This window comes from Myxine glutinosa, chromosome 11 (genome assembly GCF_964187855.1).
Source record: "Myxine glutinosa chromosome 11, kmMyxGlut1.1, whole genome shotgun sequence".
In the NCBI taxonomy this organism is placed as follows: Eukaryota; Metazoa; Chordata; class Myxini; order Myxiniformes; family Myxinidae; genus Myxine; species Myxine glutinosa.
The window spans coordinates 16,120,495-16,146,492 of record NC_136271.1 but is presented as its reverse complement, the minus strand read 5'-3'; the positions used below and the strand labels follow the sequence as shown (position 1 = coordinate 16,146,492).

The window sequence follows — 25,998 nt, the reverse complement described above, 5'->3', positions numbered from 1 at the left end:
AGATTTCCATGGATACCATAGGAGGAGAGTTTGGTGAGCAGAGCTGGGTGCCAGACCGTATAGAAGGCACGTGATATGTCAAGGGAGACAGCTCTGATTTCCTGTTTGGCATTGAGGACCTCCATCCATTGTTGAGACAGCAGAAGCAGCATGTCCAGAGTAGAGTGACCTGGTCTGAAACCAAATTGATGATCAGAGATCAAGCCATTGGAGAAGAGGAAAGATTTCATATCCGAAGCAATGATGGATTCCATGACTTTGCTGATAATTGGGAGCAGGCTGATTGGTCTGTAGTTGCAAGGATCTGTTTTTGCACCTTTTTGTGTGAAGCAGTAATGTTTGCTGATTTCCAGGATGCTGGCAGATGACCTTGAGCAAAAGAGGGTGAAAAGAACAGAGAGAGGGTGAGATAGAGCGGCAGAGCAGGATTTTAGGACCCGTGGGCTGATGCCGTCTGGTCCAGTTGCAGAATCAGAGTCGAGGTTAGACAAAAACTCCTCCACCTTGTCAGGAGAGAAGGACACAGCGTCCAGGAGCAGTTGGGTTCGACTGGGAAAGGTGGGAACAGAGAGAGATGGGTTTGGGACTAAAGATTTTGAGGCAAACACAGAGTTGAGGCATTCGGTTTTGTCACGTGCGATGTCAACTGTGTAGACATTTGAGGTAAGGGAGGGGATGGAGGGGGAACAAACACCAGAAACGGATTTGACCAGATGCCACCAGGATTTGGAGGAAGGAGACAGGTTTGAGAGTTCATTCTTGAGTGTGGAGAGATAGTGCTTCCTGGCACTCCTGAGGGTAGACACACACTTGTTCCGAGCTTGGTGGAAGGAACTGAGATTGCCTTCAGTTGGACAAGCCTTCCAAGAGGCAAAGGCAAGTTGTTTCAGGGCAACTGCCTCACCACAAGATTCAGTGTACCATGGACGGGAGGAAGGGTAAGACAACTGAAGACGAGATGGGATAAATCTGTGCATGAGAGAGCAGTTTGCTTTGGAAGAATTCCCAGGAAGAATTGATGTCAGAGGCAGTGGAGATGGGAGACCAATCCAGACGATTGATGGCTGCTTGAAGACCGTCGCAGTCGGCCTGAGTGAAATGCCAGATTCGTCGACGCTGAGGCGGCTCTCTGAGAATGGCCAGAGAGATGTACACTTTGACAAGCACATGATCAGAAGAACCGATTGGAGCAGAAGAAGAGCAGCAGACATTAGCAGGGAAGTTTGTCATAACCAAGTCTAGAAGAGAAGATACTCCATTGGCTGAGATCCGGGTCGGGAAATTGACAGATTGTGTCAATCCCAGTGAGTCACAGAAGTCCTTTGCTGAGGTGCTATGACTGGTGAGAAAGGAACCCACACCCAACCAGCTGGCATGATGACAGTTGAAGTCACCACATATGAGGAAGAGAGAGTTGGGATGAGTGGATAGAAGTTGGTCCATGTTGTCAGACAGTGAAATGTAAATGGAGTCATCACTGTTTGGAGGACGGTACAGAACACATATGAACAAAAGGTGGGAGCGGAGAGGACGCCGTAGCCAGAGGTACTCCTGGGGGTGAGGAGGAGAGAGGGCAGTGCAAGGAGAGTGAGGAAGAGAGTTTTTGATAAAGATAGCCACCCCACCACCAGGACGAGGCTCAGGTCTTATCATACCGGAGGAGGGAGTAACCAGGAAGAGATATTAAGGAATCAGAGACATCTTGAAGGAGGAAAGTCTCTGTTAAGCAGATCAAGTCTGGATTGTCAGAAGCAACCTGTATGGAGAGATCAGTCAGGTTTGAGCGAAGGCCCCGGATGTTTGAGGTCCATACCGTTAATGAAGAGAGAAGAGGAGCATCGGGTACAGGGGAGGGGAGGGGAGGAGTAGGAGTAGGGTAAGATGAAGGATGAGAGGGGGAGGTAGGGAGAGCAGTTGATAGTGTGTCAGAGATTACAGAAGAGTTCCAAGAAAGGGAAGGATGAGGAGGATGAAAGGTTTGATGGTGAAGGGATGAGGCACAGTGAGGGGGGGGGCAGAGGAAAGTAGAATGTTGGGGATGGTGGAGGTATGAGATAGAAGGGAGACGAAGTGGGGAGGAGGCAGCTTTGAGGAGGAGGGGGGAGGAGGGAGAATTGGAGAGGAATGGTATGGGGGGAGATTTGAATGGGAGGGGTTGGGGGGGAGTTTTGAAGGGGAGGAGTGAGGAGGGAGTTTAGGAGGGGAGGGGCAAGGGGGGAGTTTCGGAGTGTAGGGGCAAGGGGGGATTTGGAGGGGAGGGGAAAGGGGGGAGTTTAGGAGGGGAAGGGCAAGGGGGGAGTTTAGGAGTGGAGGGGCAAGGGGGGAGTTTAGGAGTGTAGGGGCAAGGGGGGGGATTTGGAGGGGAGGGGAAAGGGGGGAGTTTAGGAGGGGAAGGGCAAGGGGGGAGTTCAGGAGTGGAGGGGCAAGGGGGGAGTTTAGGAGTGGAGGGGCAAGGGGGGAGTTTAGGAGTGGAGGGGCAAGAGGGGAGTTTAGAAAGTGGATGATTAATGAAAGACGAACATTGATAACAAATTGGGTTTGTTGTGATTTTCAAGTTAGCAATCCGATTCAGAACGATGGAGGAGGGGTGGAATGAATGTGAATTTAGACCATGTCGTGAGGGAGACGTATAAGAGATTGAATTTCTTTTTTTTGACGTGGAATGAGATGGAGAGAAAATTGAAAAAAGCCTTTTAAATAGGAAGAAAAACAGCGTGTTGTAATATACCACTGAATAAAACACTGAAGGGGAAAGTTTAAACATATTTAAATAATATTTAAACAGAACCGTGAACAATCTTATATGCACAAAATACCAACGGGGGGAGGGCCGAGAGGGACCACCACGAGTCACGTGAACAGGGCAAAAGGTGGATGGCAAGGAGATAATGGGGGCGGGGCGAACAGCACACCTGGACAGAAAGTACAGGATGAGACAACAGCACACGTGGAGAAAGGAAAATAAATGTTTTTGGGTTTTTTGTGGGGGGGTGGGGATTTAAAACGTTAGACAAAGAGTATTATGTTTGGGGTAGAAAGGAAAAAACTAAGCCAAGCAAAACACGATGTAGGGGACTTAAGTTAACAAACACCGACGGGGGTACAAGGCTGCACACGCGGAGCAGAACACGATTAATTAATTACGAGTTACAGGAAATTCAAACCAAAACTAACTATAAACAAACAATAACGCATGGACGATAAAATAACGAGTTGAAATTTGACAAACACACGAATGAAAAAATAACTGCTTTGGATGCCCGGAGAGAACCAAGCCTCAAGGTCGGAAGCTTCAACAACTAGGCCGCGTGGCACGAAATACTCGACTATTTTATACAGGTATGAAAGATTAACACCGATAAATCTCCGAGGGACACGCAAAAGGTACACGCAAAAGGTACACACACGTAAGACAAATACAGTTTCGACAAAAATACAAATGTGACAATTACTTAACTTCGAGCGTGCGTGAAGATCGTGGAACAGCTTCGAAAAACCGTGACCGCCCCGACAGGATCTCGCGAGATATGGATGTTATCGTGTTATCGTGCATTAGCGCAAAAATAAAAAAATTGGGAGAATAATAAGCCATATTATCGTGTTTTAAACTGGACTATTTTCACTTCCGTTATGCAAATGACTACTTTTGTCGATTCATGGGACATCACCGTTTCACAACTCTTGATGAACGTGTACTGTCTGCATTTCATCACAAGTTATTCTGGCGTTCAAGATGCCGATCCGTCAAGCTTTTAACTGTTCCAGCCAACGAGGAATTTGCCTATAGATTTTTTTTTTTTTTGCATCCCTGACCCACAAAAAGATCGTTAACAATCGTGTGCTTTGTGATTGTAACAAACGTTTAGGCTTCAACATCAGCCATGACCTCTCCTGTGCCAATCACAGCAAAGATGGCCTCCAATACAAGCTGCAGATTTGGCATCCTTCGTTGATCCAAGACTTTCCTCGGGAAATGAGAGCTGGTCACGGTCCACACGGCCTTTGTCTATGACCCAATGGATTACTGCTCCCCCCCTACGCGCTGGCACCCCAGCATGCATCAGTTTATCCTGGAATTTGAGATCTGAAGCTCTCAATATTATAGGGAATCTCCCATGATAAGGCTCCAACACAAGGCTTTCACACTGGTGGTCTCTCCAGCTTTTACCACATCTCCAACTGTTTAACTGCCCCCCCTCTCTCTCTCAACCCTCTCCAGCACCTCCAGGATGTGCATGGACCACCATTTAATCTCTTCCTGGTTAATGTCAAACTCCAGGCTTACACCACACCGATACTGGTTTCTCTTTTCTCGTGGTTGTGGAACTCTTTCTAGAATGGGTTCAATACTACCCGGCCTTCCAAGGCTTCCAAGCAAGCGGTGAAGCACCATCTCGTTTCATCCCCCATCCAAATTCACATTTTCTTCCTCATTAATCCCAACTGAACCCTCTTCCTTGCATGTGGTCTCCTCACATTCTCTCCTTCTATTCATATTTACCATCCAGCACCGTGCTCTTCCATACGAAAAATAGTTTCCTAACTACCACATCATCCCCTAACTCTACTTGTGATTTGTTTATGCCCCGATTAACCCCCAGGTTCTGTTCCTTCCTTCCTTCTCCCCTTTTTCATTCCATACATTGTGCATTGCTTTTTTCCTACATCAAATTACCTTCTTGCTTTTCCACGAATCCAACCATGTGATAATGTATTAGTAAATAAGTTTCGAGGAAATGGAATAAATATATTTAATAACATGATTCATTCCAGCAAATGTAGCATATAAGGTTTCTTCTTCTTCTTCTTCTTCGATACAAACCACAAAAAATACAGTGTGAAGATTGCAGTTCTCGGTTCACAGCTTGAGCACCACAGGTATACAACCAGCTTTGTCTTGGCTATACTATTGTATTTCAATACAAAAACAAACTTTCACTTTGGCCATTAGTCTGGGAGCGATTTTAAACAAAAACATGAGGGGTTCACCTCGCAGTTCATGTTCAACTCATATTCTCCAAAATGACCGCAATTCCCTGACCACCGCCGATGCAGGCCGAACCGATTGCGTACTTCCCCTTACGTCGTCTGCGCCACACACACAATGCAAAGTAAACAATAAACCTTTCACCTTCTCACAAAAAAATTAATACTTTTGCCATTCAAGTACATTTTACAATACTGGACACCTGCCTCCTGGTTAAGCCACGGTCCCATAGAGCCTGCGTTGGTATACGATGGACTACGATGGACTACGATGGCCCACGATCACTCTGAGCAAGTCGGCATGAACTGACGATGAAGTGATGGCTGGGTTTTATATACCCCCAAAGTAGCTTCGAGGACGCACGAGGACGCAGGATGATCCTGCGTCCTCGCAGGATTGTCATACGTTGTCGTACGATGGTCTACGATTGTAGGATCGTGGACCATCGTAGACCATCTTTTGAACATTTCAAAAGATGATTTTCCAACCTACGATGGCCACAAAATCGTACGTCGACGCAGGATGGGCTCCACGATCCTACCATCGTATACCAACGCAGGCTCAATGGGACCATGGCTTTATCACCATCAATGAGAGACGTCGGCTTCCCTGCAGCGTACCTTAGCTCATGTACCAGGTGGACGATGATGCGGGCTCCCGAGCTTCCGAGAGGGTGTCCGATCGCTATTGCACCTCCGTTAACGTTTGTTCTCTCTCGATCGAGGCCCAGCTCCCGTTCCACACCCAGGTACTGCGACGCGAAAGCCTCATTCACCTACAATGCAGAATCGGCACGTGAAAATAAATACAAGATGGCTGCCATTATACACGAGAAACGTTCGTCGATCACCATACTTGAGTTCTCGCTGTTAGCTGACCGATTATTTATTTATTACTGCAACAGCAGATTTTCAAAGTCGTTTGGACATAATATTCAACCAATGCCATCGGTTTTCATTTGAATCGACGCTCTTATATGCTCAAGAAACAATTTCAGTTTTTGGGGTCCAAATGAGGATATGAAAAAAAACCCACATGGGACTTGAACTATCTAAAATCTATCCAATACAATGCTGAAGTGCATGCTAATGAACACACGCATTGTTTTACCTCTTTAAATACCTCAAGCCACTCTGCACCTGTTTTCGTCTCCATCTCAATAAGCGTCCACAACCATCCTTGCACATGTACAATGTTGGGCAAGGCCCTCACCTTTTCACCTTTATTCACTTTAAAATTTGTTTTCTCGACAATTGCTTGAGTGATTGACATGAAACTTTCATATACAGTGCATTCAGAAAGTATTCAGACCCCTTCACTTTTTTCACATTTTGTTATGTTGCAGCCTGATGCTGAAATCGTTTAAAATCATTTTTAGGTGCTTTTTTGCAAACTCCAAGCGGGCTTTCATGTGTCTTTCATTGAGAAGAGGCTTCCGTCTGGCCACTCTGCCATAAAGCCCAGATCGGTGGAGTGTTGCAGTGATGGTTGTCCTTCTGGAAGTTTCTCCCATCTCCACACAGGATCTCTGAAGCTCAGCCAGAGTGATCATCGGGTTCTTGGTCACCTCTCTTACCAAGGCCCTTCTCCCCCGGTTGCTCAGCTGGGCCGGGCAGCCAGCTCTAGGAAGAGTCCTGGTTGTTCCAAACTTCTTCCATTTAAGAATTATGGAGGCCACTGTGCTCTTGGGAACCTTCAATGCAGCAGAAATGTTTTTGTCGGCTTCCCCAGATCTGTGCCTCGACACAATCCTGTCTCTGAGCTCTGCAGGCAGTTCCTTCGACCTCATGGCTTGGTTTTTGCTCTGATATGCATTGTCAGCTGTGAGACCTCATATAGACAGGTGTGTGCCTTTCCAAATCATGTCCAATCAATTGAATTTACCACAGGTGGACTCCAATCAAGGTGTAGAAACATCTCAAAAATGATGAGCAATGGGAGGCACCTGAGCTAAATTTCAAGTGCCATAGCAAAGGGTATGAATACTTATATCAATGTGATATTTCAGTTTTTTCTTTTTAATAAATATTCAAAACTTTCTAAAATCCTGTTTTCTCTTTGTCATTATGGGGTATTGAGTGTAGATTGATGAGGGAAAAAATGAATTTAAACGATTTCAGCATAAGGCAGCAACATAACAAAATGTGAAAAATGTGAAGGGGTCTGAATACTTTCTGAATGCACTGTAGGAGCACCTAGCAATGGAGAATGTTTAAACTGAGTTACATGAACACGATGAAGAATGCGGATGGAATTCAAAAAAGTCTTTTCTGTCGGCACGAGTCATTGACCTCGCTTCGCTCGGCCTCTGCTGAATAATATTGTTCAACTGATGCAAGATGAGATTTTGGCCAACTGGAGTTTCCAAGTGAGGTATTCCTACAGTGCAAGACTCCTTCATATCTTTTGACGGCAACATTTGATCAACTTTGTGAACGAAGAAGGCCGCTCGCACGTAACATGTGGCGGGTCTCTCTCGATAAATTAGTTTATAGCGCAGAATCTGCTGAGAAGAGCAGAGAGCAACCACACAGATTGCAAGCAGTGTGAACCGATGCCAATAAACCTTCAACAAAACCAGAACACTTGCCACCTGAAATCCAGGTAGGGATCGATAGGGTACCAGGTCGCCGGCGATAACTCATGTACTCACCGTTGATCACCGTCAGTATCTCTCAAACTACCCATGGAAAGTGATTCTACATTTGGACACTTGACACCAAAGGAGAGACAAAGCAGAACATGCAAGGGAAGTTGTAGAGTCAGGAAGAGAAAAATACTTTCCTCGATCAGGTCCATTTCCTTCAGCGAAAGGCCAGCCTTGTCCAGAGCTCCTTTAATAGCAGGAACAGGACCTGGATTTGAACACAAAGCATGCGATTGGTTGAATGTCATCGATTTGGTCCATAAGTTGCTGATAAGCAAGAAACCAATCAAACAGCAGGTCCTCACAATCACAGGTGGTAACAAGTCATTGAGAACGGCTCGAATGGTTCCTTATCGGCATTTACACAATCATAAGATGCAATTCGTAAAAAAAACCTGAAATATATCGTTACCGTTGTACAAACAAATTACAGGAATGGATCTGTCTTGTCCATCGGTGGTGGAGGTCATCGTCCACGATACAGTTCGCTCGTTAAGAAAATAACTCTCACCTGAATAGGACTTTTTAAAAAGAGTTACAATTATTTCCAGTTTCATATGTTTGGCGAACACAAAGTACACGAGACTATATGAACCGGGCCTTACTCGTTACGGAGCGTTGTCGCTGCCACAACAGTTTGTTAGCGAGGGTTGAAGCGGGTAGTTTGCCGCCACCTTCCCGGTCGTCAATCGGGGATGGAATTGGTAATTGGTTCAGGGTGCCGGTGCCAACTCAGCTGCTCTTCACAAATAGGGCACCATGGGATCGTTAACGTCCACCTACCGATACCGGTAGATTGGACGCCCAGCTTAACGTCCAAACGAGGAACGGCACAAACACCGATGAATCGCCCTGTTTGTGAAACACCGGGATGGGATTTGAACCCAGGCCAGACGGCTTGGAGGCGAGTGTGCGTACCTCTGGGATGCATACCTGTCAGCCATCCTAGCAGCCCACAAAATACATACCCAAGGTTTACCTTTTATTGCATTTAAATACAATAAATGTATGATGTGCCCAGATAAAGATGATTAATGTTATGAAAGGACGAAGGATGCAGTTCACGTACAGATGAGGCCGACATGATGGAGCCTCATGTACCCGACACGCTGCCATCGCACGGGATGTTAAAGATCCCACATCCCATAGTTATTCCCATATGGACATCAGGGATTCGATGACGATAGTGTTTGAAAGTTATACAGTAAGCAATTATTAAAACTAAGTGTTGAGATATTTTAAAGAGGGAGCAAAAATATAACAACTTGTACCATTTTCCTGTTCAAATTCAACTCAAATTACTTTCCATCAAAATCAACAAGAAGTAAAGAAGAACCGTTTAATGAACCTGTGAAAGAGACGACGGTATCGAATACATCGAGTAAAACTACCTTTTAATCCGCACCTACAATGTTTGTGATTCACAACAATTCGCGTTTCATCGCCATTTGGGAACTAGTATGAAACAATGACAACCATGAGGAGGTAATAACACAGAACCATGAGGAGGTAATAACACAGAACCATGAGGAGGTAATAACACAGAACCATGAGGAGGTAATAACACAGAACCATGAGGAGGTAATAACACAGAACCATGAGGAGGTAATAACACAGAACCATGAGGAGGTAATAACACAGAACCATGAGGAGGTAATAACACAGAACCATGAGGAGGTAATAACACAGAACCATGAGGAGGTAACACAGAACCATGAGGAAGTAACACAGAACCATGAGGAGGTAATAACACAGAACCATGAGGAGGTAATAACACAGAACCATGAGGAGGTAATAACACAGAACCATGAGGAGGTAATAACACAGAACCATGAGGAGGTAATAACACAGAACCATGAGGTAATAACACAGAACCATGAGGAGGTAATAACACAGAACCATGAGGAGGTAACAAATACGGAACCATGAGGTAATAAAATGGAATCATGACGAGGTAACAAATACAGAACCATGACAAGGTAACAAATACGGAACCTTGACATAACAAAATACGGAACCATGACGAGGTAATAAAATGGAATCATGACGAGGTAACAAATACAGAACCATGACAAGGTAAATACAGAACCTTGACAAGGTAACAAATACGGAACCATGACATAACAAATACGGAACCATGACATAACAAATACAGAACCTTGACAAGGTAACAAATACGGAACCATGACATAACAAATACGGAACCATGACATAACAAATACAGAACCTTGACAAGGTAACAAATACGGAACCATGACATAACAAATACGGAACCATGACATAACAAATACGGAACCATGACATAACAAACACAGAACCATGAGGACGTAACAAACATGGAACCATGACAAGGTAACAAATACAGAACCATGACAAGGTAACAAATACGGAACCATGACATAACAAATACGGAACCATGACGAGGTAACAAATACAGAACCATGACGAGGTAAATACAGAACCTTGACAAGGTAACAAATACGGAACCATGACATAACAAATACGGAACCATGACATAACAAATACGGAACCATGACATAACAAACACAGAACCATGAGGACGTAACAAACACGGAACCATGACAAGGTAACAAATACGGAACCATGACGAGGTAACAAATACAGAACCATGACGAGGTAACAAATACAGAACCATGACAAGGTAACAAATACGGAACCATGACATAACAAATACGGAACCATGACATAACAAATACGGAACCATGACGAGGTAACAACAGAACCATGACGAGGTAAATACAGAACCATGACAAGGTAACAAATACGGAACCATGACATAACAAATACGGAACCATGACATAACAGATACGGAACCATGACATAACAAATACGGAACCATGACGAGGTAACAACAGAACCATGACGAGGTAAATACAGAACCATGACAAGGTAACAAATACGGAACCATGACATAACAAATACGGAACCATGACATAACAAATACGGAACCATGACATAACAAATACGGAACCATGACATAACAAATACGGAACCATGACATAACAAATACGGAACCATGACATAACAAATACGGAACCATGACATAACAAATACGGAACCATGACATAACAAATACGGAACCATGATGAGGTAACAAATACGGAACCATGGCGAGGTAAACATGGAACCATGACAAGGTAACAAATACAGAACCACGACAAGGTAACAAATACAGAACCATGACAAAACAAAATATGGAACAATGACATGGTAACAAATATAGTCCAGCGGATTAGCTCAACATATCAAACCAATTGTTCATTTTTTGATAAAAGCACCAAAATTGGCACAAGCATAGAATATTATATACTAAACAATTTCAGATATGGAGGCACTTGAAATTTTACCTCTGTCGGGCAGGGCAGTCATTTTCCAAAATGGTGGCCATATGTCATTCGCAATATAGATATGCCGCTCTAGATGTCACTTTATGATACTAAAAGTCGTTTTAAAGGTGTAAGTTGGTAAAACTATTGCACCAGAATATCAAACAGAGGGTTACATAAAATATATATGGCCGCCATTTTTCAAAATGGCCACCATTTTACGAAAATGGTGGCGATTTATTGAAAATTTCAGTGCTAACTCAATCACATTACAAATGAATTTAATAGCGACCACAATCAACCTAATAATGTATTACATGTCTTTGCAGAGTATGGTGGTGGTGGTGGATGGTGGATATTGTGATACAGAGGTGGCGGTTGCAGTAATAGGTGACCCGATAGCACATAATAGCGACTAAGACACTTAATTAATCATGTCAAAACGGTTCAAACTTGTGGACACATGTGCATCGCCTGCATATCAACAGCCAGCTCATACAAACTGGGAACTTTGTGTTATATGCCAGGAGCAAACAATAGAGTCGCTTCGATGCCTGGCACTGTCGAAACGGTCAGACATTGGAAGAGGGTACAAGTCACTTGCTGATAACCTTGTCAAATTCAATGAACTAAGACAGTTACCAAGAACATTGCAGTTGGACAGAATAGATGGTGGTTCTGGTATTGAAGCTGCTATGGTTGCCAACGAGGCTAAGTGGCATCACACATGCATGCTCCGCTACAATAGGACAATGCTGCGAAGAGCAGCAGCTACGTCGAGTGGAAGTGGTGATACTCCATGCAAACGGACTAGATCGTGGCCTGCTAGCACAGAAACAATTGCAAGCGAGCCTTCATGCTTCTTCTGTGGACATTTGGCTGGTAATGATGGCCTTCATGAGGCTTCAACATTTCAGATTTACCACAATGTATGGGCAAGTGCAGCAGTTGTTGAGGATACTGAGCTATTGGCCAGGCTCAGTATGGGTGACATGGTGGCATTGGAAGCCAAATACCATACAAAGTGTTTGCTGGCCCTATACAATCGCGCAAGAAAGGTCAAGACAGATGCACAGCAAGGGACAGATAGCGAAAGTGTAATTTCCGGAATCGCCTTTGGTGAACTTGTGATGTACATTGAAGAAACTCGCCTGGAATCAGGAACTGCACCAGTCTTTAAGCTTGCTGATCTGGCACATCTCTACATGTCAAGAATGGAACAGTTGGGAGTTGCACACGACAAAAGAGTAAATACCACACGACTGAAGCAAAGACTCTTGGCCCAGTTCCCAGACCTGCGTGCTCAGAGTAAGGGAAGAGATGTTGTGCTGGTATTTGATGAAGATATCAGTGCTGCATTAGGCAAAGCCTGTGATGGGGACATTGATAGTGACGCTGTTCACCTTGCACGTGCTGCACACATTGTACGTCAACACATGTTCGAAGACTCGGTGCCTTTCAATGGGTCATTTGATGAAAGGTGCCAGGAGAACTCTGTGCCAAAACTTTTGCTTGCCTTAGTAAGCATGGTGCTGGAGGGCCCCAGCATCAAGGACCAAAGCCTGGTGTCTTCGACACCAGCAACACTGGCTATTGCCCAGCTTCTGAAATATAACTGTGTCAAGCACAGGCGAACCCAGAAAAACACTACTCCATCAGTCAGACACGATACCTCCCAGGAAACACCTCTTCCAACATACATTGGGCTAATGCTGCATGCAAAAACTCGTAAGAAAGAACTGGTAGACAGGCTATTCAATCTCGGCCTCAGCATCTCATATGACCGCATGCTGTGCCTCTCTGCTGAGATGGGGGAACAATGTCTGCCAACGCTATCGCATGGAGCAAGTGGTTTGTCCAACCACCATGCGTGGCAACATATTCACAACTGCTGCTGTGGACAATATTGACCACAATCCGAGTGCAACCACAGCCAAAGTCTCATTCCATGGAACAGGAATCTCATTGCTGCAACATCCCACTTGCACAGATGCTGGAGTAGACCGTGGTATTGTCATAATTGGAGGCAATGTTGGCTCGAAGACGGTTGGTGATCTACCACATTTCTATGCTGATGTACCGCCTGTTACATCCAGCATCAAGGAATCTACTGTTCCGACTACCCATGTCACCTCCCTGCGAAGGAGTACAGGTGGTTGGAAAACACGAGACATGTCCTTGATGATGACGAAGAGAAGGACTTTGAGAACATATTGTTACAGATGTGGCTTAGATGTTATTTACCGAGCGGTTTTGGTATGACCACGTCTGCACAAGTTACCCGATTATACTCGAACGTCGACTAATCGCGCTACGCTAGGTCAATAAAGGCAATAAAGGAAAAGGACACACGGCTGGGTTTCAAATGACACGACACCCAGGGTTCAGTTCTCAAGACCTCCGGAGGAGATTATATTCGTTCGGAAGGTCAGATTACAGGGACGAGAGGTACAACATAGAAAGACAAGCACTTAGACACAATCTTATATTATTCCCAACAGACGACAGATAAACGGGACAAAGCTGACTCACACGGGGATTGATGGCTAGGAAAGGCAGGATCGATGGCTCAAGGTGCACTCTTGGCTCAAGGACAGGGTACTGTACGGTCCAGTAGATGCAGGAGGTTTCACAGCGCTCGAGGTGGCGACTTGTCGTCTCAAGCTGGGGGCGCATCTCACGTCACATCCGGCGCGGGGCCGCGTATATCCGGCGGGGAGTGACACGCCCTCGGCTCGTTAGCTCCGCCTCGTGGAATCGGCACGTTGCTTCTCATTGGGTGCGTGCGGGGGGGTTACCGGCTCCGCCCTTGACGAGGAGCTGACAAGGAGCCCGTTTGTGGTAACCCCGTGGAGCGCATGGTCTGGAGCGCGTTGTCTGGAGCGCATTGTCGATGGCGGCTAACCGAGCCGGTGGGAGGACGCACACTCCCCCCCCCCGCGCAGCGCCGTGCCCCTCTGTTGTTGTAGACGGGGAAGAAGATGGGAGGAGGTATGGGAAAGGTCCTAAACTCACTACTGGTGCCATATAATCACATTCTGGTGCAACGAAGAGTCATAATTAATGGAAACGAGGCCTTAACTGACATAGACTAAGAATAACTAGCAAGATGTCCGAAAGTTGTCTACGTGTGGTGCGGTGGACCTGGGCACGACATTTAATGGGGGAATAAGGGGAAGGTCGGCTCTACTGATTGTTGTTTACAGACAATGGGACTAGGGAATGGGGGATTGGGGATAGTTGGGGAGTATTGGGGAAAATAGGGGAATATTTACAAGCGGATATGGAGGCCAAATTCCATATTCGCAACATTGCACCCTTCTCTACCCTCGGGGCGTCCCGACCCGATAAATTTTTACCTACTTTAGTGTGGCACGCAATGTAGTTCCCTCTACTATTAACTCTACCCTGAGTGCGACAGTTTTATAGATATTCACAAATGAGTAAATATGTCCCCCTGCGACGTTGCACCCTTCTCCTCTCAGAAACACACCCACAGGATAACCGAATCCGGAAAGAATTCTCAAACTAAACATACAGCCGGTAGGGAGCATTATTTACACAAGACTACGCTGATATTTACACTACGATCCAGGACCTGTTTTTGGAGGAACACATGCAGATGTTATGCATAGAGAGAGCACGCATGCTAGCATCGATACACCAACCCACGAGTGCTCTGTGGCCGACGGCCTTTAATAACGTGCAGAGCACCCCTTCCAAGCATCAAGCACCACCCCATCACACAGTGAGCACCATCCGGTGCACCAATAAAGTGTTTATAAATCATTGTGTGGTGTCGCAGCCGGCCGATGTTCTGCCGCTGGTCTTGCCTTCGTGTGGTGCACTTGGCCTTCTTACTTCTTTTCAAAAATAAAGAAAGGCGCCAACCGCGTCCATTTCTGTATTTTGGCCTTCAGTGGTGTCAACTATAAGTGGTTCACCTGTTTGGCATAGGTGCCACGTTGACCCATAGGTCCTTCCACGGGTGGTGCTTGGCCGCAAAAGAACTGCGGTCCATTGTGGGTGGCCACAAACATTGCGGTCCGTATGGTGTATCGATCCAAGCAGCAAGCAGCGAAAGTGCAGGCCCACAACTGCGTAGCCAGCACCGCTCTCTCCTCTCTCTCTACCCCAAAGCCAGATCCTCGGAGGTGGGAGACAAAAGAAGAAGACAAGTGAGTAAGGTGGTAAGGGCGCAAAAGTGCACGCAATACAAGATGATGCACACTGGGGGCACATGGGAACCAGGTGAGACAGGTACGTTCCTATCGTACGCCCCCCCCCCCCACCAGGTAACCTACATGGCCCCTCCCTTACCCCTTACTGCATCCACAAAACACAACACTACCCATAAACATCTACTTTACAAATCAACAAACATCCCTACTGTCTTCCCCGTTCCTCCCATAAACCAAATTCGTCTTCTCTCCCTCCTAACCAATCAAATTTGCCATTTTCAACTCTCATCAAAATTTGCCATTTTCAACTCAACATCAAAATTTGCCATTACCAATTCATCATCAGTCCCTCCTAGGGAGGGAGAGATGGAATCACCCCAATGTCTCATCCACGTCGTGATGCGTCTCACAAATCCACAGCAATCTCATTTCCTGCTACAAACCAAGAAAACACAGGTGTGGAGTCATCATCATCACCTCAGGTAAGTGGCTGCGTATGGTGCGACAGGTTCATCAATCCTAACTATCTCCTAAATGACTTTAACAACTTTACACTACCCGGGGTCTTTCTCCGGCCAAACCATTGGCCCTCTTACACTATGGGTTCTAAAAACCAATTCCCATTGGCCAAACTGTGGTGCTCTTCAATTTGGGGTCTCACTCCCCCGATTCATCTCCCGGTGCCCTCGCACAATTTCTGGGCTGTGGCGTGTACCTCTCCCAGCGGGTCTACCCACCTGCACACCTCCACCACTGTAGTTGCCTCCGAGCTTACCTGTTCCTTACCCTAACCTATCTACCTGGGGAAGGCCCTCTGGCGCTCTCCCCACTCCGTGCCCTCTCTGGCACTGGGCTGCCCGATCCACACCCGGGATCCTCAGGCACCCACTCACAACTACCGGCTCCCAGAGCCCACCTGCGGCCTCACCTGGCCGACATCCTCACAGTGGTGGAGTGCCCAACCAACTACACACACTAACAGGCTACACGCCCAGCCATTTCCACAACACTAATGCACCCATCCACAATACCATTCTGCAACCGCACCACAAATGCCAATATCCAACCACAATTTACCTGCACCCTCTACCTAACACTTACACTACCCGCCCCGGGTACTCGTGAAAGGGGTCCACTCTTCCCCCATCCACACCTTCGCACCATGCACACCACTCCGTACCACTCACTCCAACTCTCTCCACACACCTGTACCTGCACACCTGTGCTCTCACACCTGGTGCCACCTGCACCCTTCTCTCCCCAAGCGCATTCGCGCTGATCCACACACTCACTACTTATACACTGCTCCACACACCTGTCCAATTGCACACCTGTGCAATCACACCTGTTCCATCCTCACACACACGGCATCATCTCAGCTAACTACTCCCTTCTGAAACTTGCGCTTCCCAGTCGTCCCTTTAAACTATTGCGCTCCCTCGTCATTATCATCCACACTAAACTACCTGCGTCCCCCACTACAGGTATCAGTCACTAACTAACCTTAACGTTACCTACTGTCATCTTCGCTAGATCCCTATCAATATAACCTAACCCACCCGGGCTAGTTTTCACTGCCATACACCCCATAAACTATTGCTCCTTTGCCCCCACTTGGGCAGGGTGGCAGGGATGGTCTCTCACTACCAATTTTGCACATCAAATTTCAACAAATCAAAAATTTGCCAATCACTGCCCATCATCTGCCAATCACCACTGCCAATCCTTTGCCAATCATCAAATTTTGTTCTTCTCTAATTTTGGGTCCAAAACACTAACCTCATCACCCAGTCTACTCACTAATACCTCTCGGTGCGCCAATCCCTGTCCAAAGCCCGGCTTCGTAAAGCCAAGCCATGAATGCGGGTTGTTCTGTGCCAGCGGCTGGATGCGTCCAGCACTCGGTGCAGGGAAGGAGGTTTACCCGGGCCGAGATCCCACGCACCATCTCGGCACGGAGCCATCCCATGGCTCGATCTCGGCCTGCCGGAATGCCTCACCAAAAAGTGGTCGCCATGACGACCCTTCCTATCCTGCCGCCCGCTCCGCCTGGTGGAGCACGGACGCGGCCGTTCAAAGCGAGGCCCAGCACACACCGAGGGCCCGATTCGGCTATAAGTCGTTCTAAACTCTACCCCGTCTAACGTCGATGCTTCACCTGCATGCTTACATCCCGCAGCCCGTTCCTTGCTCACACATCCAGCCGTGCCCATGCTCCTCGTACCTTTCCTTACACACCCAGGTACACCCATTCCACTCACAGCCTTGGTCACACACCTGACCACCGAACACTTTGGCACACATTCGTTGGTAGCACACCTCACCAACACACTTCTTCGCGCCCCCTCCTCGGTCACCTCCTCTGTGACAATCACAGGTGTGCTCTCATTCGCACACCCAACCACGTGCCTCACCACCAACTCCAGCGTGCATTCCCACTCACGCTCTACCATTCCAGGTGTGCATCCTTCCATCCCAGGTGTCCATCCTCGCTCACCTGTCACAACTAACTCACGCTCCATGTCACTCTCACTACTTTCACCTCCATTCCTGACAGCGCACTCACCCTTACTCTTGACAGCGCACTCTTTCCCCATGCACCTGTCCGTCACACACCTTTCTCGCGCACACTCTCCCGTCACACCCTCTGTAACACTCCCCACAGGTGTGCATTCTTCCTTGCCTTTGACAGCGCACTCTTTCCCCATGCACCTGTCCGTCACACACCTTCCTCGCGCACACTCTCCCGTCACACCCTCTGTAACACTCACCACAGGTGTGCATTCTTCCTTGCCTTTGACAGCGCACTCTTTCCCCATGCACCTGTCCGTCACACACCTTCCTCGCGTCACACCCTCTGTAACACTCACCACTCCGCGCTTCCATGTGCCCCCTCGCACACGCGCTACGACCGACTCACTCTCGCCAGCACCCTCACTCCTTGGCACGCACTTTTTCCTCACACACCCCAGAGTCGGACTTTCTCGCACACCTCCTTTTTCGCACACCAGACCTGTCGCACACTTCACCCACGGCCTCTCACGAACACCCGGGTCTATCTCGACCCCCAAGCTTATTAAATCCCCTGGCGCATCATACGCACGACCATATTGGTCACCACTTACACCGGGTCCTCTTCCTCTTCGCTTCTCCTCCATCACCTGCGAATCCCTCATCCGGTTAATGAGCACATCATCACGATCCAAACACAGACTTTGGACCAATTCTTTTATCTCCTCTTTTATCTCCTTCTTATCCTCTCTCCGTCGCTTCTTAATTTCGCTCACCCCTTCTTCCACTTCTTCTAATTTCTGCTTCACCTCCTTCATTCCCCGGTACGTCTCCTCAAGCTCGTCCTCCAAGGCTACCTTGACCGTTTCCATGTGCGTCCTCACCTGCCGGTCCTTCGTCTCCATTACCTCTACCACCTCGTCCAACCTCGTTGTCAGTCCCTCTCGTACCATCTGACATTCCCTCTTCGTCGCTACCAAGTCATTTTTTAGGTCATTTTGTGTCGCTTTTAAACCTCCTAATACCACAGTGTTCCTTTGAACCTGCTCCGTTAGTCCTTTTTGTCCCTCCGTCAGCTGTTCCACCTCCTGCGTCAGGACCTCTATGCCCCCCTGTAACTTTACAGTCCCCTTTCTCACCTCCTTCTCCATGTGCTCCTTACAGTGCCTCACCTCCTCGCGCACTCCTCCGACCTCCTCACTCACTCCTCTTCTGATCTCCTCTCCCATCACTTGCATCTCCTGCCCAGATGCCACCCTCATCTGCTCCATTTCCTCCCTGTGAGCATCCAGTTTGGTTTCTACCCCCATTCTGACCCCCTCTATCTGCTGCCCCATTTGGTTAACTTCCCTTTCCGCTTGGTCCCTCATGTCCCTCAATTTGCCTTCCATACTGTTTTCTAACCCCATTAACCCATTTTTCACCCCCTCTAACTGATTCTCCTGGGCAGCCATTCTGTTTTCCACCCCCGTTAACCCCTTTTTCACCTCTTTTATCCCGTTGTCTAACCCCTCACCGGTACCCCTCGCTTCGTCCCTCATTACCCCCATTTCGTTTCCCATTACCCCTAATTGGCCCTTCAATCGCTCACTCTGAGCATCCATCCGGTTCCCCATTACCCCCATCATTCTGCTTTCCATTTCTTCGCTATTCTGGGCCATAAGGGCCTTCATTTGTATGAAAAACAAGTTCCAATCCACCGGGGGCGCTGCCACGGTCGCGGGCGTGGACGCCGTGGCCATCTGCGAGGCGCCATTTTGCGCGCCCGCTACTTCGTGCGTGACGGCGCTATTTTGCGAACCTGCTACCCTCACTGCTTCGCTCTCCTCGCGTCCCTCAATTTGGTCCTGGACCGACCCTGCTTCACTCTCCCCTACCGGACCCCAGCTGTCTTGGTCTGCCATAGCGCGACTTTCAAAATTCGGGTTTTTATTTTCGTAAAACAAATTCAAATTTCGCCGTTATAATTTCACGCGGGAAACGCGCTCCGAATCGATTCTACTTGTTACAAATTTGGGCCTAATAAATTTAGTCCCGGGTTCGAATTCCACTCCTCGACACCAATTGTTACAGACGTGGCTTAGATGTTATTTACCGAGCGGTTTTGGTATGACCACGTCTGCACAAGTTACCCGATTATACTCGAACGTCGACTAATCGCGCTACGCTAGGTCAATAAAGGCAATAAAGGAAAAGGACACACGGCTGGGTTTCAAATGACACGACACCCAGGGTTCAGTTCTCAAGACCTCCGGAGGAGATTATATTCGTTCGGAAGGTCAGATTACAGGGACGAGAGGTACAACATAGAAAGACAAGCACTTAGACACAATCTTATATTATTCCCAACAGACGACAGATAAACGGGACAAAGCTGACTCACACGGGGATTGATGGCTAGGAAAGGCAGGATCGATGGCTCAAGGTGCACTCTTGGCTCAAGGACAGGGTCGACCCGGTCCGGTCTAGAGATGCGGGGAGGTCGCAGCGCTCGGATGGCGTCTTGTCTGCTCCAGCTGGGGGCGCATCTGACGTCACATCCGGCGCGGGGCCGCGTATATCCGGCGGGGAGTGACACGCCCTCGGCTCGTTAGCTCCGCCTCGTGGAATCGGCACGTTGCTTCTCATTGGGTGCGTGCGGGGGGGTTACCGGCTCCGCCCTTGACGAGGAGCTGACAAGGAGCCCCTTTGTGGTAACCCCGTGGAGCGCATGGTCTGGAGCGCGTTGTCTGGAGCGCATTGTCGATGGCGGCTAACCGAGCCGGTGGGAGGACGCACACTCCCCCCCCGCGCAGCGCCGTGCCCCTCTGTTGTTGTAGACGGGGAAGAAGATGGGAGGAGGTATGGGAAAGGTCCTAAACTCACTACTGGTGCCATATAATCACATTCTGGTGCAACGAAGAGTCATAATTAATGGAAACGAGGCCTTAACTGACATAGACTAAGAATAACTAGCAAGATGTCCGAAAGTTGTCTACGTGTGGTGCGGTGGACCTGGGCACGACATTTAATGGGGGAATAAGGGGAAGGTCGGCTCTACTGATTGTTGTTTACAGACAATGGGACTAGGGAATGGGGGATTGGGGATAGTTGGGGAGTATTGGGGAAAATAGGGGAATATTTACAAGCGGATATGGAGGCCAAATTCCATATTCGCAACATGGGCTGTATACCATGCAAGCCATCAAACCCCTGGTGATCAAATCATGTCAGTCACAGATGGGGACCGGGTACTCTGTGTGCCACCATAACAGGACATTGACTCACTTGCACCATGCAACCATGAAGAGGCAGACAGTCGAATGTTGCTGCATGTGGCACATGCTGCAAAGCACGGACATCACCAGATACTAGTACGTACTGTTGACACCGATGTTGTGGTGTTGGCTGTGATGGTAGCTCATACATTACCAGATAAAGATGAACTGTGGCTAGCTTTTGGAACAGGAAAGAGTTTTTGCTACATACCAACCCACAAAATTGCAGCCTGTCTGGGTCCAGAGAAATCACGTGCGCTTCCAATGTTTCATGCCCTAACAGGGTGTGATACGGTGTCACCCTTTGTTGGACATGGAAAGAAAACTGCATGGGCTACTTGGAACTCACTGCCGGAGCTCACTGATGCACTTTTGCGACTGCCACGTGCTCGCAGTGGGATCTCGGAACAAAGCATGAGTGTCATTGAGAGGTTCGTCATACTCCTCTTTGATCAAACAAGTACTTGCACTGATGTTAACAAGGCTAGGAAGAAGCTGTTTGCAAAGAATAACTCTATTAAGCGAATTCCGCCAACACAGGCTGCTGCTCTAGAACAACATGTTAAGAGGGCTGTTTTCCAGGGTGGCCATATCTGGGGCCAGACACTGCTTCCACAGCCTGCACTTCCTTCTCCATGTAGCTGGGGTTGGATAAAGACTGATGATGGACTTTTTCAACCAAATTGGACGACACTTTCTGAAGCATCCAAGACCTGCTATGAGTTGATCTCCGGTGGCTGCAAGAAAGGATGCCGTAACCGCTGCAAGGGCAAAAAGGCTGCACTTAAATGCACAGCTCTTTGCTGGTGTGAAGGAGAATGTCCAAGAAACTAATATACCTAGCAGTACGTCAATTTTTACATAAGCTGAACTGTTTTAAAGCAATATGCTCAGATATGATCCCATTTTGTGAACATGGCGGCCATTTTGAAAAATGGCGCCCATAAATATTCAGGCCAGCACCTGGTTAATATTCTGGCATAAGATCATGAGCAATTGGCAGCTCTAAAGTGGCTATTAGGCACAAACAAAGACATCTAGTAGGCATTATCTATATCTCTAATGCAGCATGGTGGCCATATTGGAAAATGGCCGCTCTGGCCAACATAGGTGCAATTTCAAGTGCCTCCATATCTGAAATTGTTTACTATGTAATTATCTATGTCTGTGCCAATTTTGATGCTTTTATCAAAAAATGAATAGGTTTGCTAATCCCCTGGACTAATACAGAACCATGACATAACAAATATGGAACCATGACAAAACAAATACGGAACCATGACATAACAAATATGGAACCATGACATAACAAATACGGAACCATGACGAGGTAACAAATATGGAACCATGACATAACAAATACGGAACCATGGCGAGGTAACAAATACGGAACCATGACATAACAAATACGGAACCATGACGAGGTAACAAATACAGAACCATGGCGAGGTAACAAATACGGAACCATGACAAAACAAATACGGAACCATGACATAACAAATATGGAACCATGACATAACAAATATGGAACCATGACAAAACAAATACGGAACCATGACATAACAAATACGGAACCATGGCGAGGTAACAAATACGGAACCATGACGAGGTAACAAATACGGAACCATGACAAAACAAATACGGAACCATGACATAACAAATATGGAACCATGACATAACAAATATGGAACCATGACATAACAAATATGGAACCATGACATAACAAATACGGAACCATGGCGAGGTAACAAATACGGAACCATGACGAGGTAACAAATACAGAACCATGGCGAGGTAACAAATACGGAACCATGACATAACAAATACGGAACCATGGCGAGGTAACAAATACGGAAACACGACGAGGTAACAAGTACGGAACCATGACATAACAAATACGGAACTATGGCGAGGTAACAAATACGGAACCATGACATAACAAATACGGAACCATGGCGAGGTAACAAAAACAAATACGGAACCATGACATAACAAATACGGAACCATGACATAACAAATACGGAACCATGACATAACAAATACGGAACCATGACATAACAAATACGGAACCATGACATAACAAATACGGAACCATGACATAACAAATACGGAACCATGGCAAGGTAACAAAAACAAATACGGAACCATGACATAACAAATACGGAACTATGACATAACAAATACAGAACCATGACATAACAAATACGGAACCATGACATAACAAATACAGAACCATGCCGAGGTAAGAAATACGGAACCATGACATAACAAATACGGAACCATGACATAACAAATACGGAACCATGACAAAACAAATATGGAACCATGGCGAGGTAACAAAAGCAAATACGGAACCATGACATAACAAATACGGAACCATGGCGAGGTAAACATGGAACCACGACAACCATGACGAGGTAACAAATACAGAACCATGACAAGTTGAACACAGAGCAATGACAACCATGTTGAGATAACAAACACAGAACCATTGATGAGATAACAAATGCGAAACCATTGATGAGGTAACAAATACAGAATGACGATGAGGTAACAAACACAGAACCATGATGAGGTAACAAACACAGAACAATGATGAAGTAACAAACACAGAACCATGACTACCATGATGAGGTAACAAACACAGAGCCATGACAACCATGATGAGTTAACAAACACAGAGCAATGAAAACCAAAATAAATACGGAACCATGATGAAGTAACAAACACAGAACAATGATGAAGTAACAAACACAGAACCATGACTACCATGATGAGGTAACAAACACAGAGCCATGACAACCATGATGAGTTAACAAACACAGAACCATGACAACCATGACAAGTGTTCTTTTATATCCTCAAAGTTAAATTGATGAGGTTTGTCATGAACAATACACACAGACATGTTATATCCTCAAGGTAAAGGTGAAACGTTTACAACAATATATCATGTTCAAGCATATCCAAATTAGCTTCTTTGATGAGGAAGTCCACCTCCTGGACAGTTTTCAGGTATAACGAGAAGAAAGTGTTAAATATTTCACCTCGTAATGCCATTAGTTTAATAACCAATCTGTAGTGGTGATAAAGGGATGAAGACGACTATAAATATATAACTTGTACAACTTGAAGTCGAACATCAGTTAACAGTACAATCTCGCTTCAGTCGTTGAACAAGCATTTCATAAGATCGAAGATCTTTGGACCGGGTCTCGTGGAAATACTCGCATCTCGTCGAGCCGGGTCGTGAGTCAAGCCATGTCGTACCAATTCCCATGATGTTGGGATCACATCCAGACACGTGATATGCCACGATCCTTGCCAACGGTGTAAGGTTGTGCTGTTTTATCGCTTGCTCCCCAGCTAGCACAGCTGCTGCAGCACCGTCGCACACACCCTGCGCACGCGCACACACAGTTATATCCAAATGTTTACAACAGTTGTGATGAACTATAGCGCACAATTGTGATGTTTACCGGGAACAACACAAGTTAAGATGTGAGATCTTACCAGGAAATTCAACACATGAGGACATTTCAGCCATCAAAGGCTGCACAACGGTTGCCAACTTATGGTTATTTCTCTTATCTTCCCCCATCCAAAACCTTGATCTTTTCTACCCCCGTTAATTCACCCTAGATCCACTTTTTTTGAAACACCAACTTCTTTCCTGGAAGTCCGAGCAGTGTCCATGTGTTTTTGTTTTTTTTACCTCTCTCACCCTTCCTCCCTTGTCCCGGTGTGTACCCCGGTTTAGAATAGGTACACCGTATCCCTGCGCATCGCAAGAGGCGACTAAGGGTTGGTGCCAGGAAGGGCATCCGGCCATAAAAACATTGCCTCAAACAGGGAACCATGATTGTCATGGGGCCCGCACGGCTAACCCCTGCTCTAGCGGGGAAAATGGCCTTAAAACGATCATTCATTCATTCATTCATTCATTCATTCATTCACCCTTCCTCACTTGGTGTGAAACCGTGCAGGCTTGCTGCGGAAATCGAGCGAGAGAAAGCCATGCTGCATGATGATGCCTGATGTGAGCAGGTCATTGTTGGGCGTGTATCGTGAATAATTGCCGCCTGGTCGAAGGAAGCTATCTTAGCACCTTTAAGGTGTCCGGCTTACATAAAGCTGCCTTGGAAAGGTAGAATTTCTTTAAAATTCGAATGACAGGTTATGCAAGGAGTCTCGCACAGCTATCATACGGCAGCAACGACAATGGTATCGACTCCCCACAAAATGTTCCTAACTATCCGCAATGATGTCCTCCCTACCACAGAACAGTATAGTGTTACTTATATGTTTTGATGCCAGTGCTATACCAGGTACATAGGCAGTACATCCCGAAGAGGGGAGGACCGAATAAGACGGCACACGTTCCATTGGCGATTCAAAATGGTCTAGGTACGGTTATCATAATACGACCAGCTCACACATGCAAAACAAATCAAAATGCTGTGATTGGACAGCATTTGCTGAACAATCGAGAATGCGCAGAAAACTATCGCGCCAACTGGTTTCAGGTTAGGGCCCGAGCACGCAGTGTGGCATATTTCCGCACATCCGCACCCACACCCACGCTTCGATGCAACTACAGCATTGTGGGAGGAGGTCTTGGGTTCCCTCATTGCCTCGCAGTTCCGACGTGCATCGACGTCGGCCAATCAACGTCAGCCAATCGACGTCAGTCACGTGAGCGAACCACCAAACTCGTTTGAACATAAATCGCTTTGATGCCTGATATGCGGTATTCTTAAGTTTGTTCTGAAGAGTTCAAGACGAAAGGCTGAAGCAATGTCTCTCTGTTGAGCTATCTTTAGATATTGTAATACCGAGAGATGATATGGAATTTACGAAGGAAGGAAGTCAAGGAAGCAACTCCGCTACAAGCTTTGCTCAACACGTGGGATTTGGTTTTTCAAACAGCAATACGCAAAACAAAGTCAATTAATCAGGTTACAAATTCAAAGAAGACATCACATGGTACATGCAAGGTGAAATTTCTACTTGCAGCAACTACACAAAGTAATTTAAATACAGTTTATCAGAACAATCAATTCGAGAC

The 25,998-nt window shown here is 46.7% G+C and overlaps 1 protein-coding gene across 1 annotated transcript in view; it reads right to left on the bottom strand.

The window, feature by feature from the left end:
• Positions 1–4,737: 4,737 nt before the first annotated feature.
• ACAA2 (acetyl-CoA acyltransferase 2) overlaps positions 4,738–25,998 on the bottom strand; it is a 41,975-nt gene continuing 20,714 nt past the window's right edge. Inside the window, exons 7-10 of the mRNA XM_068130229.2 lie at positions 24,201–24,330; positions 7,774–7,842; positions 5,608–5,764; positions 4,738–5,088 (exon numbers count right to left, since the gene is read on the bottom strand). Coding sequence (XP_067986330.1) covers positions 5,004–5,088; positions 5,608–5,764; positions 7,774–7,842; positions 24,201–24,330 — 441 coding nt within the window. The 3' untranslated portion in view covers positions 4,738–5,003. The remainder of the gene's footprint in view (positions 5,089–5,607; positions 5,765–7,773; positions 7,843–24,200; positions 24,331–25,998) is intronic.